We start from the raw sequence: 22412 nt of genomic DNA, 5'->3' as shown, positions 1-22412 counted from the left end.
CTGCCTTCTTTTCAGCAGGCCACAGGGAAAAACGCAGCAAGCGGCACGGTGGGCACAGGGCCTGCCCAAGTGCCCCTGGCCCTGCGGCTGGGGACGGGCAGAGCCGAGGCATGAAGGGTATCGTTGGCTGCCTTTGGGACTTCGTTCATTTTAGGGCAGCCTGACGGCTCGTCTCCCCTCTTACTTTTTATTTATAGTATCGGGTGAAGTGTATATTGTTACTGTACAATTTCAAAATCGTGCGAAATCACGCGGCTTCCACAACAATTTGCTTAATGGCTTCGCTTACACATCCCCATTTTCCTGACTTAACGGGAACTCCTTCAGCTGATGTCCATCATGAGATAAAAATAAACTGCGGGCTGCAGCTCGCTCCCTTAAGGGCTGCTCCCTTACTGTGGCGAAGCACGAGAGTCCTCAGGAAAGCGATGAAAAATTGCACCTGTCCAGAGAATGAGAAATGCCAGGAACCTCACAGTTTCGGAGGCCTTAAAGGAGAATAATTGCCCTGAACGGGCTGCTGCGTGCTCGGGACGCTGCAAGAGCCCCGTGGAAGGGAGACAGAGCCTCTCGCAACACCTTCGGGGGGAGGATAAGCAGACCTGATGCTAGGGTCTGCTGCTTCACCGAGGGCTCGGCGCTGTTGCCGCCAGAAGTCCTGGCAGCCCAGAAAACAACCCGATGGCAGAAGGGTAGCCGTGGCCCTACAGATAGCTGGATGTGTATTTTTCATGCTACCCCACTGCCTGGCAGGGTGACCACGGGTGTTTCGGCATGGAGTTGGGGTCTCCTTCTCCATCCCTGTTAGGAACGATGGAGCGGGATGAGAAGGGGGCATTTTTGCATCCGCAGCTCTGCTCTGCAGAGGACAATGCCTGGGGGAAGGACGACCGCTGCGGTTGGGTCAAGGCAATTCCGAAGCGATTTGTGCTTAATGGGCCGGCATCTGCTAAATATTTCACCTCCCTGGGAACGAGCCTGACAGCGGCCCCATGCGCGTTATCCTGTGGGAAGGTGGTAGCACCGCTGAACGCGAGCTGAGTTAAGGTTGTGAAGAGAGGACTCAGGGCCTCCTAATTACACGTTCCTTCTCTCTTCAATGCTTTCAACATAAAGAGTGGCTCTGTGGACTAGGACAAGATGCTGTTGGCCAACTAGGTGGGAACTAATGCTTTGGGGGGGGGGGGGGCTAAAATCTTCAGCAGGGTTTGTTTGCAGGGCAGGAGGAAGGGACCCCTGTGGCAGTGTCACCAGCACAGTAACATCCGCAGCGGCCCTGCCACCTGCTCTGCCCCTGGTTAGCCTTTCCAGCTCCTCTGGCCTGGCACAGAGTTTTGTGCCTTGGCTGGGGAGCACGGTGCAGGAACCAAAAGGGAGCAGAGGGCTTGGCTGCAGCCAGCAAGCTACCAGCAAGGTGGCACAGACACAGCTACCACAGCCGGTGCCAGGCGAAATCATTACTAGCCCCGAACTACCACTGCGTGGCTTTTAAGTATTTTATTTTCAGCATTTAAATTGTAGCTTTGGGATAGATGAAGCTTTTTCATGGGTGCCTGGAAGTGAAAGGAATTCAGGATTAGTCGTGTTCCTCGTGGTGATGCAGGTGTAATGCCTATCACTGGGCCAGGGCAAATGAGAGCGTTTCTGGCAGCCTTTAATTTGTCAAATGAATCTGCCAGAATAGGCAGTACCTCGTTTTTTGTTGTTGTTTTTTGTTTGTTTGTTTTTGTTTGTTTGTTTTTTCTTTAATCTTGTTTCTTAATGTAGAGAACCTTGACTTTTTTTTTTTTTTTCAAAACAATAACGAAGTTCAATGAGTTCAAACAGTGTTTCTGTCACCAGCACTGCTTCCAGTGCAGCAGCCAGCATGGACTCTGGGAGCTGCAGGCTGAGGCAGGGCAGCATGTGGCAGCAGGAAGACAGAGGTATGTGATGGGGACAGCAAGCAAGCAGGGGAGCCCCGGCATCGGGGTCCCACCGAGGATTTGTGGCACTGGCACTATCTCGGATGCTCGCAAGGCTTCGTGTGGTGCTCCAGGGAGTCAGCAGCAAGCAGTGCCGGGGCTGCTGTTTTGCTCTCCTGGAAGAGCAAATCCAAGCAATGCAAAGCCCATCCACTGGGGAGGGTGGGGGTCCGTGCATCCCACTGCAGTGGCACGTTGACAGCCAGGACAGCAGCTTGCAGGCGCTGCCCCTGGCTGTACCCCCTCGCCCCCAGCCCAGCCCTGGGAGCTGCACCTCCCACCCGCTGCGCTCCCTGCTGCTCCAGCAGAGCTTCTGTTGGTGCTGGCAGCAGGGCTGTGGCCACCTGGCTGCTGCTGACACCCAGTGCCATCGGTGCTGGCCGAGTGCTTCAGGAGGAAAAGCTCGGGAGATGGGGCTGGCGAGCAGGGGGCACCGCAGGGCGAAGGGGCAGCAGGAGGTGTGCCAGGCTTCTTGGGTGGGGGAATGCTGAGGGCTTGTCCCTGGGGGGAACGTGAACTCGTGCTGCCCCGTCCCATGCCCTAATCAGCAGGCTGCGTGGCAGCCGAGGGAAGATTTAAAGGATTGGGCTTGCTTAGTCTACAGGAGGGAAAACTGAGACGCAGAAACCTTTTATAGCTTTGTAGGCTGCTACTGCGTGCGCAGAGACGAATGGGAAATAGCTCTCCATGTGCTTTGTGGAACGGGATAAAAGCCATGGATATGGACAGAATAGGGAAAAAGACGAAAGTAAATTGCAGCAATGAGTGCATAGATATGCAAAAAGAAAAAACTTTCTGAATGGGAGGGGAGCTATGTGCTAGAAAAGGCTGTCTGGGAGTTTCCACCCTCTCCATTAGTGGGGTCTGTGAAAGCAGCCCAGACTGCTGCTGGGACCAGGAGAAACACGGTGCTGTGTCCCTCCCAGCCCTGATTTCGGTGCCAGCAGCCGGGCCGGCGATGTGCTTGCTGTGAGCCCTGGCTGGCAGCCCACGAGCTCCTTGTGCAGGGTCTTTCCCACAGTGGCTTCCTTCGCAGGGATGCGGAGGAGGCTGCGCTGCCCCAACCCCACAGTGGGACCCCGCCGCTGCCAGCTGCCTTCTGAGCCCAGCTCTGCTGCACGGCGATGCAAAAAAAGCACTTGAAACGTCTTGGGGAGGGAAGCCTTTTTTGCTGTGAGAGCCCAGCTCTCTCATTTCGGGCTGCAGGAAAGAGCAAGCAGCTTTAACAGCAGTTTTCCTGATCTCACCGTTGCTGCCAGAAGCAGCTGCACTACCTGGTGCCACCACGTCCACCCCCGGTGCCCGGTAGAGCTGTGGGAGCTGCTGGCGGAGGAGACGACGGCTTCCCCCCGCTGAACTGCGTTACCTCAGGAGAGGAACGGGAATTCAGCTTCGGCCAGCAGAAGCGCCTTCATTTGATCTGGGGCATGAATGACTAAGTGGGAACAAGGAAGTCAATGTCTAAGCGGCAGGCTACCTGCCAGCTTCATTCAGAGATCTCTAAAACCAGAGAGGACCATTATAATCGCGCTGTCTGGCCTGTGACATACCACGAGCCTTAGCTCACAACCCAGCGGGAGAGAGGAAGCAGGCAGGAAGGAGAGCACCAGGCCCCTCCTCTGGCCTGCAGACCCATCTCCATTCCCTCCTGTGGCCCACAGGCCCATCTCTGTCCCCTCCTGTGGCCCGCAGGCCCATCTCTGTCCCCTCCTCTGGCCCGCAGGCCCATCTCTGTCCCCTCCTGTGGCCCACAGGCCCATCTCTGTCCCCTCCCGTGGCCCGCAGGCCCATCTCTGTCCCCTCCTCTGGCCCACAGGCCCATCTCTGTCCCCTCCCATGGCCCGCAGGCCCATCTCTGTCCCCTCCCGTGGCCCGCAGGCCCATCTCTGTCCCCTCCCGTGGCCCGCAGGCCCATCTCTGTCCGTCCACGGCCCAGGGCCGGTGCTGGCAAAATGGAGCTCACCTCACGAGCAGCGGCGGCACTCGACCCCGGCACCACGTCCCTCCCTCGCCCGCTCAAGCTTTCCTTTAACTCAGGGATGCAAAGCAAGCCCAGAAGGCATTAGGCAGCCACCTGGGGAGCTGGTTATGATTTGAAGAGCTAATGATGCCGCCCGCTGTTCGGTGTTTATAGCAAACGCACTGCTCCCCCTCCTACCCCAACTGCGTACATGCAGAAGCTGCACCCGGGGACACCCCCGAGCACTCAGCTCGCTGCAGACTGTGATGTACCCTGTGAGGGGGAAAGGTGGGCAGAAAGTTTAGTTTGGGGTATTTGGTGGGTGGGAGCGGTAAGCTAGGGCTAACAAAGGGGAAAAGCACGATCCTGGTCTGTAGCCACAGTGGTTTAGTGCCAAGTTTGTGCCGCCCTCTGGGCAGCCTGCACAGGTGACACAGGTGGTGATTAAATGGGAGCAGGGGATTACATTGCTGTGCCTCAGCATAACACCGAATACAACACCTAATTGCCTAGTTTACACTCATTTCTGCAATCCAGGAGGAGGACAGACCCTCTGGGAAACAGGAGCAGCACGCAGCCTGCTGTAACTGTCTGGAAGGGACCCTTGTCTTGTTCTACTCTATTTTTTTTAACTACAATAAATTTAGCATTAACACTGATGACTGCTTGCTAACGAAGAGTCTCGTGGCTGGTGTGAGCGTGCAGCAGCCCCTGGCAGCACAGCAGTGCTCCGGGCAGCACCAAGCACTGCCCAGCCCCAGGCAGGTGTTGCACAGGCAGGGAAGGCAATGGCCCGAGGCACAGGGATGGGACAGGCAGCAGAAAGAGCTGGGGGTGCACGTAGGAAGAGGAGAGATGTCCGGGATTAACGCTTCGGTAAAGGAAAAGAGAGCAAGCAGGAGGGGCAAGGCAGCTTTCACAGCTTGAGACCAAACCCCAGGCTGCAGCACGTGGTGAGCTAGAGAAATGAGATGTGTCAGTGGTTAACGTTATCTTCCACTGCCTGATGTAAAAAACGAAAGCTTTTAATTACAGATTATTTTTTTTAAGAAGACAGCTGTTTCCTTTACACTATCAATTAAACTTCTGACTGAGCAGATTTGTACTATACATAAAAATCTAAAATGGATTTGAAGAAAGTTTAGTTCAGGACCTTATTTTTGTTTCTGCATACTCCCACTTTTCAGCTTTATGCGTTGTTTTTTTTTTTCTTCTGGTTTGCTAAGACTATACATCCAGGGCTACCTGTGCTGTTCAGGACCTGGTGCCACAGGGTTCAGACACCTGGCTGGCATGGGCAGTACCACTGGAGCAATGCAGCAACTTTTATTTCTGCGTTGCACAGATTCTGGCTGTGCATCCATGATTACACTGCAGGAACAGAGTTCTTGACTCCCATTACCACACAGGTGTTTGTATCAAGTGAACCCAGACTGCAGCTCACCCCTGACGAGCGGACACAGAAGCTGCTCTGGAAAAGTCTGAAGAAAGGCGGGCACTGCTGTTCTGCAATGTCACTTGAACTCCACCTACTTAGAGAGACACTTACCCTTATAAAACATTGCCACGTCTTCATCTGTATTGCATACAGGGGAAAAAAGGGGGGAAAAAAAGAAAAAAAAAGGGAAGAAAAACCCCTGCTCCTAGCAGCCTGGCTTTCTCCCAAGTCTCTGGCTTGTATTCCTGCAGATTTTCTAAGCTACTGTTTCTTTACTCTCCTGGTTGTCCATCACACCTGCTTTGTCCGGTTGCCTTCGCTCTTTTGCATGTACTTATTCCCACACTAAGGATCTGCTCTCCCCTTCCCTGGTGAATGACATTTTAGTGCAGTAAGCTGCAAGATTAAATAAACCCAGTGCTATCCCTAATTGTTCTCATTTGCAGCTCTGAGCGTGCTGAATGCAACGTAGATTTCTTCTTTTGAAAGTAGTAGCTAAGTACCTTTAACAAACCCAACTGCATTTGGGGAAGTCCTAGGAAAGTCTAATATTAGAGCTGCCATTTAATTCTCAATGAAATAAAAAGGACCAAGAGGCCAAGTTCCCTCTGCGTGTCTTTCATGTTGGTCTGTTACACAGTGTGATCTTGTTTTACAAGTGCTCTGTTTACGAGAATGCTACGGAAAAAAAAAAAAGTTCATTTAAGTCCCACAATCGCATAGGGCTACTTTTGTAAAGGTCTGATCCAGTCCTACCAGCTGCTTGCCCACAAAACTTTGCAATTGTGGAGGCTAATTAAGATTCCTCAGAGGTGCTCTCCTCTCCTTGGCAGTTACAGAGCGCCTCATTAGACATGCTGTACCTCCCCCCGCACCCGAGCAGAATGCCCCACTGTGCCTGCTTTACGGCATGGCTGATGAATTAACCGATTGATTCTGAAAATATCATTACTTTGGGGCTAAATAAAGCTGTTCCCTTTAAAGGGGAAAACGTCAGTGCTCCACGTAAGAATAAACTGATGCTACAGTACCTACGAACTCCCTTCTCTCCCACACTGCAAGAGTCGAGGATTTCCTTGCTGGAATACAAAAGGTTCAATAAAAAGGGGGTTCATCCTGGCTCTCAGTGAGGATGGTGAGGAAAGTTTGGTTCTGGGCAGGAAGCACAACCTAGCAGCTTGCACTGAGGAGGCTTACCTACACGCACCGCCTCTGACTTAAAATTAGTTTCAGTTCAACACGAAACGAGTGTATTTGCCTGCTCTGTGTCCACTTCTCTAGCTTTAAAGAGAAGAAAATCATAACTGGTATAGATCAAGCAAGTCTGAGAGTCGCTTGGTGGTAATGTTACATGGCTGATCTGCAGAGGCACGCAGCTCTATTACTGGAACAAAATTTGAAGTGGCATCAATGCATGGTACCTTTGAGCAATTATGACTGCAAGGGTTTGTATTGTCTTAAAATTGGATTCTAGTCTAAAATCTAATCTGGTTCATCTATTCCTCAGTTCAGGCTTTAAATTTGTTCCTTCTAATGCAAACAGCTTTCCCTCCCCGTGTTTGCGCAAAGATCTGTTCTTGATTTTCAAAAGAAAGCTAAGTGTAGGAACAAGACAACAAGGCATTTCAAGTAGGGAAGAAACACCATGTGCCGACATACACGATTTCAGGTTAGTCAAGACCATCAGCTTGGACAGCCTCCTCTTTCTGAACAGTTTGAGTGTTTAGCTGCACCTCTTTTGATTAAAAAAAAATACATTCACTTCCCCAAACTAAAAGTGAGAAAATTAAAACTTACAACAATTTCACTGCACAAAACCGTACTATATATTGCAATAACAAAATGCTTTATTTTCTGGGAATACAAGGAAAAGCGTAATGGCCATCCTCATTACCAAATGGTTCTAAAAAGGAATTCTTTCTTTGAATACAGAAACACTCATACAGAAAAGGCGACCTGTAGATAAGCTATCTCCCTTAGCAACGGGAATTCTTTATTTTACAGCTGAAGTTGGGATTTGAATAATCTACAACAACATATTTCAATTTTGTTTATATCTTCCAGTAGATGGGGGCACATCTGCCACTCAGCACCGTTCTTGTTTGAAAGCCTAACAGGAGGCTGAAAACACAACACAGATGTAGCTATCACAATTCTCACCCACCTTGCTTTGCAACAAACCACAAGACTTCACCATTACCACAACAAGACAGTGAGAAAGCCACAAGGTAACTTGTCTTCTCTTTTATCTATGAAGACTTCTCATCCAAGCCTTATGCTCATGAAATTCTTGTACCAGTCATCTGATTACACCTCACTACTTCACCACATATCCCCTTAGCTGCAATCTGGAACTTTGTTGTGAAAAGCATACAACAGATCAAAAAGTGAAACGAAATTATTTCCCAGTGTATCTGCTTTTTTACAATAGGTTTGGAGCCGAGATGTTTTAAAGACCACAAATTTATATCCATAAATTACTTCTGCCGTCTCTGAATTTTATGTTAGAGTTTAACTTGTTAAAGAGAGGGACGGGAAGATTCCTAAACTTGTCAGGGTATAAAGTAACCTTTCATCTTTTAATCCAGCATGACAACTCTTTGCTGCAAGTAGTGTCCATGCTAAGCAGCACAATACACCAGTCTTACTGTTTAAATGGGGTTCATGTTGTCTCAAGCGGGAATGGCAAACTCCAAAATAACTAATGGTTTTCTTTATTCAGGTTAGACATAACAAATATGTCAGATACAGCAGTTAGTCTAGAAAAATACATTTAAAAAAATCTTCAGCAGACCATGCTCCCTGTAACAAAATCTTTCAAAACCAATTTTACAAATTATTCTACATTAATGTAAAAAGAAATTCTTAAATTTAGCATCATGGATTCCATCAAACATCTATCAAAACATGAGTTTCACTATTTGCAGATGTTAGAATTCATAATACATTTCTTTCTAATGTATCCTGTACATATTAAATAACCTAAAAGGCTCTTCTTGTAGTGCATTAACAGTTTAGCAAGCACACTCAGTATTTTTCCAGTACCATTTGCATTACAGGTATTTGCCCGCAAATGTAATTAACATCTAAAAGTGCACACAGTTAGGTCCCCCCTCCCTCCCCATAACCTGTTTCACTGCTGAAACCCAGACATCAACTGGAAACATTATGCTACTGCAGCTAATCTACCCATGATTAGAAATGTGTGACTAGAACGTTCTTCTTGAACTATACAAGAACTGAATTATATACAAGAGTCAAAAGGACAGCCTGTATTTACATCAAGAAACTTCCACTACCACAGTATTATACCAAGAACTCAGTACAGTGTTACAGTCAGTATTTACTTAGGATTTAGCTGTAAATCAGTATAACACAAAACCTAGCTCAGAAAACGCCCTGAAAAAAAAATGAACATATGTATTAAATATGACTTCTGTTATGCCACAGGACAAATATCCATAGCTGGATGCTGGTACAAGTTCAGTGTTTGAAATAGTGTGCTGTTCTATAAAGCAACTAAGAAGTTCCAGAACGGTTGCTGGGGAGGGGGGGGAGAAAAAAGGAAAAAGGACAGCAGATGTCATGTAAGAAATTAGACTAGAATAACTAAACCAAACTGTTAGCACAAGTTTAAGACAGTCACTGCATGCAGAAATTTCATGGAAAAAGCATCAGACAGATCTGTATCGCTTGTAATACACAAGCCTAAAGTGTAACTTCACTGATTTTTTTTCATATCAGTTGGTAGAACTTTTCCATATCAAGTGGGAATATTTTAAGATTAAATTCCAGATTATCCAGTTTGAGATTACTAGCTTTACTCTTCAAGAAATCCAGTGTATGAACCTATATTGCAATTCTCAAATGCTATTTAAAAAAAAAGGCAAACTAATTTTTTCAATTCACTTTTTACGCTGATTTTTTTCAAAGAAATCCAAACAAAATGTTGACTTTAATTTGCATTAAAGTGGTAAAACATTTCTCCTGTTTCTCCCCTCTCCCAAAAGTGCAAAAATCAAGTTGCTGCTTGGTCCACAAACATAATACATCATATACAGAGAGATTTTCCTTCTGATGGAATACTGCTGCCAACTCATCACTTCCAGTTTCTACTCCGAGAAAAATGTCAGCGTCCAAAGATGGCATTCAATTCCAGCAGAATTAATTCTACAATCTGATTCTGGTATACTGTGTGGACTGCTATGTTACCGGTCTCTTTCTCTGGTTTTAATAAGGTTGGACCAAAAACTATTGCTACACTTTGATAGGTCATTCGGTTCTTTTCTCCATTCTCTACAACTCTGGAAAGGAAAAATACACACACACAAAAAAGACATCAGTGTTAAGAGTGATGGGATGACAGGAAAAAAGAAACAGTCCAAAGCAAATGACTATTCATAATATTTACCTACTAGGCTTGTAATTAAGACATACACCTGCTGTGATTTCCTTCTCCACAGAAAAGTTTTACTTTGAAATATTATTCTTGAAATCCTCACAAGTTCTCTAACTTATGTTATAGAAATCAGTTGTTAGCCCTTATGGATTTTGCAGTAAATATCACAGTTATGACACATACTGTCTAAAGTCCATTGGTGCTCTGCAAGTTTGTATAGAACAGACCCATATACTGTGTTTATCAAGTCCAATATTTGCAAGAAAAACACAGTGGAAAGTGTCACCTACTATTTTTCATTTGATTATTTAGCTTTAAGGGAGGGTCAGTATTCTTTCTAATACTTACCTCTTCAAGTGTCTAAAGAGTACTTGCATAGTGTCCTGATTTGGTTTTGGCAACTGTTTAATTAAATCTTTAACAGCATGGACACGCTGTCTTGGTTCTTGCTCTGCATAAGGAAGAAACAAAACCTCAGTATTTCTGTTTAAAACTTCACCATAAAATTTAAGAGACTGGGACTAAAAGCTCGTTTTTCAGGGCTAATATTAGAGAACATACTGCCACCTCCTGGCCAGCCTGTATATTACTGGCCGGAAACTGCAGGTGACCCTTACAGACACTCAGAATCAAAACGTTCTTTTTACTAAGATAACTGAATTGCACATATTGAGCAGAAGTTACATAAAAAGCATGCACACGTTTTCCAGACTTACTAATAGCATTGACGAAGTCATTGAAGTGATTATAAGTGAAGAGCGGCTCCGGCAATTCTCTGAAAAACATCTTTAGAGCTCCTGTGATGACATGTATATCTTCCCATTTACTGTCATTCAAGTCGAGTTTCTCATCTGAGACACAAAAATAAACAATTAATGATAATAATTTAACTATGTCTTTTTTTTTAATATATAACTTAGCCTTCTTTCCCACAGTATTGTTAAAGCAGTGAAGATTATATTCCCCTTCAGCCTTTTCTCTGCTTTGTACAGAGCAGTAGCAGTGTAAAACCTTTCGTATTTATAGGTGGCTAGGAGAATACTTCTCAGAACAAGCACTGTGTGAGATATTCATATGGCTGCATTCTAATAACAACACTGCATGCTCTCTTAGAAGGGCTAAAACACTGTCAAAAAATCTAGCCCTTGGGAGACATGCAGCAATTTAGAGGCCCCGAACTGCTCAGAAAGAAACCAACAACAGAAATCTCAACAGTAATTCCACCTCAGCCTAGAAGCAGGGTCTTTTCTGCAGCCAAACTGTGTAGGGCGATACATACCACTCACTCCCTTACCAAGGACACTTTCCCTTTCCAGAGGAGAATATGAACTCCAATATAATACAAAATTTACTCCTAGAACCTGTTAATCAGGAAACGAGTGGTCAGATAGTAGATGGGCTACTGTTCTTTTCCCAGCTGCGAGCCACCTTGATTCCCACTGAACAAAACACTAAGGTATAGATACACAGAGTTTTACAATAGAGTACAGTCAACAACACCTAGCAATCCCCACACTAAAAGGGCATAGCAAATCTTGCTAAAAAGCAAGCTTAATGCTAGTGGAAACATAATATGCTTACTTACTGTTTTCTCATAAGGTATGCAGTTATTTTTTTTAAATCTTTTTGCCCCCTTGAATTCTAATACCACCTTTCTTTATAATTATTTTCTAGCAATACCTCTGTGCTCCATGCAAGAACAAACCTCCAGGATGTTAGTTTTGTTGTTTGTCTTTTTAAATTATCTGTATGTCTACTACACACTAACTTCTGCTATTTTGAAGTAATTTTACTTTGAGGATGACAATTATGAAAGATGGTAATTATACATTAAGAGTTTTTTTTTCCCCGAGCTTTCTATGAACTTCAAATAATCTAAAATCTATGTAATTGCAATATAGTTCACGGAAACTTACCATGATTGACTGCAAATCTTAGTTTCTGTATCACTGCAAGATTACCACTAACTCGGTATAAGCCGTCAACGTCAAGTCCTAAAACAAAGGGATAAATCCATTTTGATACCTTACATACATAGGGATTCTGGAATTATTAGACTCCTTGCTTATAGGTCTAGCCTGCAAAACTAAAAACAAAAGCAACCCACCTAATCTTGTAATAATGACCACCTGTTCAACAAAATGAAGTCATCGTCAAAAAATGAAGTTAAACTAGCTTTTTTGATGGGCAGGGCACATAGGAGAAGATTTAGTTTTCAGACACACGTTTGGTAACATCAGGCTCAAAAGTAATCTCTAAGCTTCCCTACCCAGTAGAACAGTAGTACATGAGGCAACAGCTCCAAGTTTTCCCAATGAGACTAGGGATCTCAAATGGTTTTCATGGGTGGGCAGGGTATATGCAGAGTCCAACATGCAAGAACCAATTATTTTGTGAATGTTCAATTTTTTAATGCGTGGTGGTTAAGAAAAATCAAATCAAGTCATGCACAGAGCATCTCAAAGTTGTCAAGTGACCAGGTTTGCAAGGAGGAGGATGACATGCATGCACACTCACTATTCAACAGCCTTCAAAAGTAGACAGGTAGCCCCTGCCAGCACTGAACATTCAACCAGGCAAAGAAGAAAACTGTGTCCCTGTAGTTGCTACTGCAATTATTCAGAAGTGATTGATTAGCAGGTAAAGAATTTAATTGAAATGCCACTTGAATGCAGCATGTGAGTCAGTGCCACAGAGGGTGAGTGTTGCCAGAATACCTTCAGTCCCTGTAGCTCCTCAAGGAGTAGTCTGATGCAATACAGCACAGTTACCAGCACCATCTGACATATCCCTTTTCCCCATAATCCACTAGTCACTCCTTTACAGAAAGAACTGATTTGAAGTGTGTTGGCAGTAGCAAGAAGAGTTGAGGAAGTGGGGAAAAAAACTGTTCATTTCTGTCAGCTTCCCCTCGGGTATTTAAAAAGGGAAAACTTCACCACTATCTTCACTGCAGTCCTGTCTTTAAAATACAAAAGATTAAAAACAGAACAAAGCAAAATAACCCCTTTCTCTCAAACTGCAGACCACAAATGGCAGTAAGCAGTTATCTTTTCCCTCCCAGGCCATAAGATGAGAAAGAGAACTATGGGTTGCAACAAAATCCTAAATGAAGTTCCCATGGAAAATACCTTAAAATTCACTTGTAGTATTCCCCTGTAAACACTTACCCTGATTCTCAAGAGAATGTTCTCAAATTAACAGACTGGTATATCTGAGTGATAGTTATGGCAAATCCACTCTCAGGTGATATGGCAATGGCAATAGCAAGAAACAAGCAAGGAAACGAACCCAGACTACAGCCAAATCAGAAGTCACAACCAACATATTTCCAACAGAAAAAAGTGAAGATGTCCTTTACATCAGGCAACCCAGAATGCCACATACAGCTTTCAAACATACCATCTTCCCAGCTATTAGGTAGGAGAGACTTATTTTCAATGAAAGCAAACAAAAACTGAGTCAGTATGTGGACACTGATAATCTCCAGAACAGCGTAAAACTTCACATAGCAATCCGTGCAAGAGGCTGAAGGAGATCAAAATAATAGATTCCTCTTCTGGCAGTCAAAGCTTATACAGAGCAAGAACACCAATTTTTTCTATAAGTTTGTTTCAAGGAAGTGTTAATATAAGTGACTTTGTAAACATGCTTAAACCTTTCAGAAACTAATGGTTGCATTCAGACAGTCTCTCTTCACCTGGAAGAAAATTTTGATGAGATGAGATCTTCTATTACTTCTTGCAATCGCTCCTCTTTTAGACCCCTACTGTTAGGAGGCTGCCTTTTCCTTATCTTGAAAGATATTAAATAGATAATTCCTCAGATGCAAGACTTCCTCTCTTCTCCCCAAATTGTACTCCACCTACCCACCCACGCACTCTTGAAAACTCACTGCTAACTACAGATACAGGTTTCAGATTATTTTCCGTAAGTAATCTACAGCATTTTACAGATTAAAACATTCAAAATTAGACAGTGTGATGAGCAATAGAGATTTGGAAACAAAAAAAAATTCACCATACCATGTTCCTCAACATGCTCAATACACAGCTTCACGAACTTTGGCACCGTGCTGTTTTCTCTTTGACACAAGCTGGTGAGATTGGAACCAAACACTTGATCTGGAACCAAGTAAAGAGACTGATTTACAGTGGAACAGGATTCAAGTGACAGAACTAGTTCAGGTTAAAACAAACCTCTACAAAGAGCAAAGGCTACTGGATACAATTGTCGCAGTATTAGAGTGAAAAGGGGAAAAGTTTTGAAAAGCGTTTCCAACAGCTCCCAGTAAGAAAAAGCTCCCAGTGGGAAAAAGTGTCAGCAGTAACCCAAGCATAAGTAGGGAACTTTTAGTACTGAAATAATTTTAATCCACCAGAAGAACACTTATAAGAGTCATAGTCATTGCTGTAATGGGAAATGTAACATTCAAACGTCCTGTTGTACTTCATTCCTGTTCCAAGTTCAAAATACATTTACCGTAATCTTTGCTAAACAATCTGAACAGAGATATGGAACTTCAACCAAAATCAATGCTTTTGTGGATTTTTTGGGGGAAAAAAGTAAAAAGTCATCCTCCATTGCACTTACTGTTTAACCCTGCATTACACATTCATTGACAGAGAAAGGCTTTAATGTAGGAGTTAAAGACTAAGTTCTGACACGGATTTGTAAATGATGAACCTTTATATTGCAGAGCTCTGAAGCGTGACTATGTATATGCAACCTGGCCACAAGGATGGAATTTCAATAAAGGTATTTATTGGCAAAGTCCATACTTTTGGACATCATTTTGAGTCTTGTCCTCAAAATTATACAAAAGCCAGGTGTAGTGTTTTCTATCCAACTGGAGTGAAAATGAAAGTCAGCTTGGGCAGAGAACATGTTCTTGTAATGTCTTAGTAAATGTCATCAACATGTTAACTCCTTGTTCAGATTGCATGTTAGCATTGAAATCTTTCCCAGACCGACTTCTATGGTTTTATCAATGATGACCAAATAATTGATGACCTCCCAGGTTCAGATGCATGAGACTGAAACAAGGTCTTGAAATAGAGAGGCAAAGCTCACACTCTTAAAGGAAAGAAAGTTTTATTTTACCTTTTAAACATGGCATGTAAGTGACCATCTTTGCAATATCTGGTACATTTTACTTCAGAGCTTATGCAAGAGAGAGACTGCTCTTGCATTTGCATCATGCATAACATCTAACCCACTTTTCATGTTTAGAAATTTAGGCAGGTTCACTAGAACACTTGCATCTGACAAGCGCTTTGGGAAATCCAAACAGCACACCAAACCAACCATACAGCATGAAAATTGGCATATAATGATATTAGCAGTAGGCATATAAGGTCAGCGACCCAAAACACCTCATTCCTGCTGCTGCTACTCATGCAGCCAGCTGTGTAAGCAGAATCAGTAGCAAAGGGTTGAGAAAGCCCACACAGTAGAAAGCCAGGATAGCAAGCAGCTGTAGCAGGTAGAACAATGCAGGTTAGGTAGCAAGAGAAAATACTAGTACGTAACAAAAGGATTTGCTACAACTCTTTCTGACTTTAATAATTCCCACATGTACCAGAATTGTATTTATTCCTCCCATCTTAAAAGTAGCTTTTGTAATTTTGTTTTTCCATGTACCAAAGCTTTACCACAGTTACTTTTGTGCTTAATGCATGCTGTTTCAAGCCCGTTTGCCAAAATTTTTCATTTTTCAACTCGCATTACATTTGCCAAGTCGTCATTTACTAAGCTTATTCTGTAGCAGCCACAAAAGTACACTAGGCCTTTAAATAGACCTCTGTATTTTTCACTCATACAGTAAACATAAAACTGTACAGTGCAGATCCAACTTCATAAGTTTACATCATGCTTTTAAATAAAAACAAACTCTTCTTTCCTTAATATCTTTATTAAAAATCCAATCATCAGCATGCATGCGTACAAATTGAACTTGACTTAGCATTCACTGTTGCTAATGTCAGAAGTGATATCATGAAGAATTCACATGAATTCTAAGCTGTAAAGCAGAGCAGAACCAAGTCTGGGAATAATGCCTTCTTATCCCAAACAAAAATTTCATAATTTACGGTTAAGTTGTATTTGCAGATACACAAATATATCAAATGCCACATGCAACAGAAGCACACCTGTTAAAGTATGCAGTTAGGCAAATCATAGTCGGATTTGGGCTATTTGCCTACCCATACGCTATTTTGACCCTAGTAGAGCACCACCTACAAGTCCTGCTAAAGCATACAAACAAGCAAAGGAAGTTTTACAGTAAGTACCAGAAATTAACAAGAAGAAATTTACACAAACACATTAATTTTGACCTGTGCAAATACTGTTCTTTTTCAGAGTTTCTACATGTGTAACAGATGAAAGTATAATATATTAAATTATCAGTTCTTTCATAAATTGCATTTAAGAATGTGTGTTATCAAACATTTGTTTGTAAAAAAAAGTATACATTCAAAGAAAAAGGTTAGAGAAAAAGGGTATTAGAGTTAAGATTCCTTTAGCCTAATCTTTTTTTTTTTCCTTTTTTTTTTTTGCCTAAATATCTCATTTCTTATGAGATGGCACAAGATTGTCTGGTTCCATTTAGACTAAGAACACCCTTGTGAAACATATGAGCATATGCACATGCTCAACTTTCCTTTCCCTTGTATAAAGGAATGATTATCTGGCTATCCAAAATTTCCAGCTCAGAATTGCAGACCAAATGGACTCCCTAGTTCAGAAACACTCAAAGTCCACATAGGTCCCTGGGCTCTCATCTTCCACTTCAGTTTTGCCAGTAATAAGAATTGAAGAGGACATCCTTCATGAAGTTTAGCAGCTAACAGCATTGCTCAGAAGAATGACAAACACACACCAGTTCCACTATACATACAAGACTTTTGTTAAGCCAGCTATATACATGTGTTTTACTCTAAAACTAGACAATTTAAACCCCATTTTACACCTGAACTATGAAATTCAGTTTTTCAAATTATTTCCTTTGTCAAAAAAGTTCATTTACCCTTAATGTAGCCTTTTTCACGGACAGCTTGTAATGTAGGTCGTCGTGTAAGAAACTTCTTTAGCTTCGTTTTGGTCTTCTTCTGATCTGTGGAATCTATATTGCTAGGTATTTTCATTGCTGGAAACAGAAACGCACTTTGCATTAATATCCACAAAACCAACACTGAATTTCTCTGCCAAGGGATCAATATGAAAAAAATATCTCAAAAACAAATGAATATAAAAAACCTATTCAAAGTTGCATTGCATCCGCATTTTCATTTTTTTGAACTCCTTGTACATAGCATCCACTTTTCAAACTGCCAAGACACTCACCTTTCACATAAAACTTCTAAAACCAAGTGCCATCTGTAAAATTAACTAAATGGTAATTTACATGCGTATAAACTAAACATGGAATTTAAATTGTATAGCTATATTTCAAAACCAGTCCTACCACTCATTAAGTATTTTAAATGAAAGAAATACTTTCTTGTAAATTACATAAAGCCCAGAAGTAAAATATTGAAAATAGTCTGCCTTATGTATTTCTCTGCACAGAAAGAAATTTCTCTGAAGGTGTGATTAAAACTGCTTAGTTTCTGTAAGCAAGCCAAAATAACATCGCTTACAACTTAGTGAAATTGAAGTTTAAGTGAAAATGCTTACAGATGCTGTACCACAAATAAAATGAGTAAAACTACCCAATCAGTTTTGAACAGGTAACAGGACAAAAAGATTCTTTATCAAAACCATTTATAAGAGTCAGAGAAAACATCTGATTACCTCTGTACATTTGACAACACCTTGAAAATAATCCACTTCATTACTGCCTGTTCTCTCCTACTTTTTAAGTATGATTAGGAAAACATGAATAAAAGTTAGTAATTGTCACCAAGGTGGAGAAGGAACTATATCAAAGCATGTTTACAAATCAGGGTAGTTTCATTCTTAAGTGTCCTTCTGATTTCTTTTCTATTTACACTTAATAGCGAAGACTTTTTTTTTCATTCCTAAAATCAATTATTGGAGAATTTTCTACTCACAACGAAGTTTCTTAGAGTCTTTATTCTCTTTCTCTTTGTCTTGTTTTTCCACCCCAGGCGAATCTGGTACTTCATCTTCTAAAGCTTCATCAGACTCTACCTATTAGATTTAAGATGACATAGAAGTCAGTTTACCAATTTATAGAACATGGCATTAAAACACATTTCATGGAGACAGTTCTAAAATACACTTTTTGTTTCCCCTTTAACGATATTCAGTTGGTTCTTTCCTGAACTCTAGATGCTAAAATTATCTTTCAGCTGGTATCTGGTATTATACCATTCTCATTGGCACCAAGTAACTCTGCCAAAAACTATTTGATCACAAGACCCAATACAGACAAAAACTTGATTACATAAACTAATAAATGACTTTTTCCTCAAATCAGTAGACAAACATCAGCTATTTTATTCATGTGGTCTACTACAGAAGCACCTGATTTATATGGTCTAAAAAACATTTCTAGAACATTTACCCTATCTGTAATTTCTGACTAAAATTTTCTGTGACAGAAAAGAAAACAGCCAGTTGGAGAACTTCATCACTGTCAGAACATACACTGAATTCACTCCAGCACAGTAAGTATTCCAGGCCTTGCTCTGTGTGTTCTTGTTCTCTCAGCATATTCATAGAATCATAGAATGGTTTGAGTTGGAAGGGACCTTAAAGATCATCTAGTTCCATCCCTCCGCTATAGGCTGGGGTATCACCCACTAGATCAGAGTGCCCAGGGCCCCATCCAACCTGGCCTTGAACAGCTCCAGGGATGGGGCATCCACAGCTTCTCTGGGCAGCCTGTGCCACTGCCTCAACACCCTTAGATAATCTCGGGGAAAAAAAAATAAAAAAAAACAACACACATTTAAGTGAAAATGTAAATCACGTTGTAGTGTGTAGGCATACACCAAAGTCTGTACAACTGCCTATCTGCAGCCTCATACTTACGCTGCACATGACATCAGACACATCAATAAATAGAAGAAGAATAGAAAAATAAATTTCCTTTGGTCTCAATGCAAAATATCCATTCTGTATTTGAGTTCTTCTAACTGCTCTTCTACTAAAGCAGAAATACTTCATTTCTACGCAATTACAAAAACATCAGTAATCTATTTTCTTACAAGTGTCTCACATCTTAAAAATAATGCAAGGTTGTGTACTCTAAAACATCAAATTAACAGAAACATGACTATTCGTGACATAAAACAAAGTTGCACGTTAACTTGTTGGGTTGAGAAGACTTGAAAAAAGCCTCGTTCCTTGTTGCTTTTCAAAAGCTTTGGATAGCCTTTTTTTATATGTCACAGTTCAATACATTCAGCAGTTCAGTTAATGTCCCTGCTAAGGATCTCTGTCATTGCCATCATTTGGACCTCCTAAGGAAGTCTCCATCACTGAGATCGTTTGGACAATATTCTCTTCAAGATGCCTCTAAGCTCCTTAGGGTTGTTAAATTTCAAAGCTATGTTCTACTCTACTTCCTCAACCTGGTATGTAATACCCCACTCTTGCCTCAGTTATATCCCAGCCTTTCCATTTTCATTTACATTTCAGCAAGGGAGAGGTGTCCTCAGCTGTGTTACGTGTGACAGACAGGAGAGATGTGCTGCTGAGTGACTGCCTGTTATCAACAGTCTTGACATTTTTGAACCAGAAGTTTAGGGGCCCAAACTGCGTGCACAAGGAAATTAAACCATTTATATTACCCTGCTGTGTTTGGGTGGAAAACACTATCAAGGGTTAAGAGAAATGGAGGCCACCGACTGACAACAAAGCATCAACTTTAATTATCTGCTGCCTGGAGACTATGACATAAATGCAGCTCTTCTGGCAAGGAGCTGTAGCTACACAAATTAAGTACGTGCATTAACTCAATTTGAGGGTAATATTTTCTCCAATGTCTCCTCCAACTTCTTCTGAATTCAAAGATGGTAAAATCTTGTTCAGCAGTGTCAAGAGCAAAAGCTTGATCACCTTTCTGTTGATAAGGAGTTGGCATTATAACACAGTATTTTGCCAGGGCTTTTGATTTACACTTTAATGTAGTCTTATTAATTGAATAGCAGTAACAGATGCTGACTAAGGTAAGTCACTATGGTAAGCGTTCCCTTGGCAGTCCTTCCCCCTTCTACTTCCCGTCAGAACCTTTCAGCTTGCTGAGATGGAACAAGTATTTGGGCACAGCAGGAAGCTCATTTCTGAGCTGGAGATCAGTCCACACCTCCTGTTTCTTAGTCCAGTGGACCATTCTTCTTCCCTTGTCACTATTAGTTATATTTCACTTGTCATCACCGGAAACTGCCACATCCTCAACCACCAGCCCATGCTCAAGAAAATGAAGAAACAAAGATCTATATGAAGCATTTGGAGTCATTATATAAATTATTTTACTAAATAGTATTACCCTGAAAACAGAACCTTCATGATTCCAATACACACCTGATTGTTGATGGTGTAGTTAAGAACTTTATACCATTCATTAATGAAGCTGTCATTATCAGACTGAATTAAGAGCTCAGTTCCTTGACGGGTTCTTAGCTTTAAAGAAATAGAAAAAATAGATGTCATCAGAATTGAGAAACTTACTAGAATTCCCAGTTGAAATTACCTAAACCAAGTTAAACATCTCCTTGGCACAACTTTTAGATGATATATAGCTACTCAACAATCAGTGAAAGCAGTACAAACATTTGCTTAAAATTTAAATGCATACATAGCCTATGCAGACATGCAAGAATGGACATTTCTTTACTAGAACAAACATACACATACATTTGAGAGGGAAGAAATGCAGAAAACTGAACTAACTGAAGTTTATGCTAAGTTTAGAGACACTTTCTGAAGTCACTTGAAGTGCCTATAATTTTGCATTTAAATAAAATAATTTACCTCAATAACATTCTTTTTGCTGGATTTGTCCTTCGAAGCCCAGTCAATCAATGCCCCTTTGAGATCCACTGTAAATTCTGGCTTAGACTGATTGACACCAAACTTCTGGAAAAATGAACAATGATGAAGAAAAGAGAAAAAAGCTTCTAACAAATAGCCTTGCAATTCTCTAAATGCAACACACCAACACTTTATTTGCAGCCTAAACGATTTAACCCCAATACAGTTCTTTGCTATGTATCAACTGACATGATACCAGGAAAAAACAAAAAACATACCGGAAAAAAACTAAACATGTATTAGAAACTGCTCTGCCTAAGAACTTTAAAATTCAATAGCTTTAAATGCCAGATTCTAGCAGGGGCTTTTTCCTGTCACAAGTAGTAGATGTCCACAGAGATTTTGATTACAGCTTGATTTTAGTCAAAATAGTCCCAAGCTTTAAAGGAATAAGGCTAACGCATAACTGAACGCAAATCATTCTGTCAGTTAACATCAGTATATAAAAACAAAAATCCCACCAGAAATAGCAGCTTTGCCAGATAGGAACCACTACACACAATACACCCCTCTTGCACTGAAAGAGCACTTTCAGTTCTTACATTTTCAGAACAAATACTCTTTTTAAATGTTTCCAATGATGCTTTTTATATTAAATCTGTTTAATGTTTTCCTTTAATGCTTCTAATGCAATACTGGAGCATACTCCGCTAAGTAAACACAAATCAATTTCACTGTCTAGCTACTTAGAAAAACAACAAATAAGCAAAGTGATTTAAAAAAGCATTCTGAAGGGCTGCTGGTGGGTTAACAATCGAGGAACGCATGAGGGAGCTATTTTTACTTCCTACTTTTATATTTATGCTGGGTATGGCAAATTTTTAAAGCCAAGTACTTTTACTAGGGTTTCAGCATACAACACATAGCTTTGAAATATCATTCCTCAAGGAAACCAATTTAGGGAGCCACACAAACAAGAAGCTCCAACTGTGAATAAAATAAGCAAAAAAAAAATCATCAGGAAAAGCTGTCAATTGGCTGCAGTACAGAAATTTAATGTTGTACATCTGAGGTAAGCCTGTAGCATCTGATCCAACATAAAGATTTTCTATTTCTGGAAAGAAAACAAAAAGAAAAGAATAAAGAAATTTGATGTTTCTGCAAGAGCTCAGGATGACCTGAGCCTCAGGACAACCTCCTTGCTGTGAACACAAGGCTTGCAGTCTGTACCACAACAACCATATCCAAAGTGAGAAAAAACAGAAAACAGAATTAATCTGCTGCTTCTGATTAAATTCCCAGCAAGGATGTTAATTAATGCTAATTGTGTTTTAGAAAGGCTGTTTACCACTAGAAAATCTCCCTGTTTGATTCCTAAGGGCAATTAAACATTGAATGGAAAGAAACAACTTAATGTGTGAAATATCAGAAGTGGGGAATATTTCTAATTTACCCAATGCCAACTAATCTCTGAAAAAACCTTCTGCTTTCTAACCTGATTCTCAGATATCTCATCTAAGAATATTTCCTAATAGCTTTTGGTAGTCCAGTTCAGAAATGGGAGTCCACAGAAGCTAGAAGCAAATGTTGGACAGATATACCTCTCGCAATCATGGGCAGCTGTACAACAACTGTCTATTTAGGAGACCCACAACTGCTTCACATGCGACTGGAGCACACCAGCCACACCTGACAGCCTACAAC

The 22412-nt window shown here is 41.6% G+C and overlaps 1 protein-coding gene and 1 long non-coding RNA gene across 18 annotated transcripts in view; one reads left to right on the top strand and one right to left on the bottom strand.

Moving 5' to 3' along the window:
* Window positions 1-723: 723 nt before the first annotated feature.
* Window positions 724-5963, top strand: LOC308190396. The gene is made up of 3 exons (XR_013947153.1): window positions 724-1925; window positions 3224-3656; window positions 3874-5963. It is a non-coding gene; the product is annotated as an uncharacterized lncRNA (long non-coding RNA).
* A 1226-nt stretch (window positions 5964-7189) lies between these two features.
* The window catches only part of ARHGAP12 (Rho GTPase activating protein 12), a 77762-nt gene continuing 62539 nt past the window's right edge, over window positions 7190-22412 (bottom strand). For 11 of the 17 annotated variants that reach the window (XM_080581718.1, XM_080581710.1, XM_080581715.1 and 8 more), the window contains 9 exons: window positions 20709-20810; window positions 20259-20357; window positions 17819-17918; window positions 16792-16911; window positions 13787-13885; window positions 11678-11755; window positions 10478-10612; window positions 10110-10212; window positions 7190-9666 (listed from right to left, as the gene is read on the bottom strand). In XM_080581718.1, coding sequence (XP_080437844.1) covers window positions 9492-9666; window positions 10110-10212; window positions 10478-10612; window positions 11678-11755; window positions 13787-13885; window positions 16792-16911; window positions 17819-17918; window positions 20259-20357; window positions 20709-20810 — 1011 coding nt within the window. In that variant the 3' untranslated portion in view covers window positions 7190-9491. Of the gene's footprint in view, window positions 9667-10109; window positions 10213-10477; window positions 10613-11677; window positions 11756-13786; window positions 13886-16791; window positions 16912-17818; window positions 17919-20258; window positions 20358-20708; window positions 20814-22412 lie in introns of all 17 variants that reach the window. The other 6 variants (XM_080581724.1, XM_080581713.1, XM_080581725.1 and 3 more) reach the window with 1 other exon arrangement.

Source organism: Anser brachyrhynchus (genome assembly GCF_964034855.1).
Source record: "Anser brachyrhynchus genome assembly, chromosome: 2".
Classification (NCBI taxonomy): domain Eukaryota; kingdom Metazoa; phylum Chordata; class Aves; order Anseriformes; family Anatidae; genus Anser; species Anser brachyrhynchus.
Note: the sequence above shows the minus strand (reverse complement) of the source record. Positions and strands in the feature narration are given on the sequence as shown.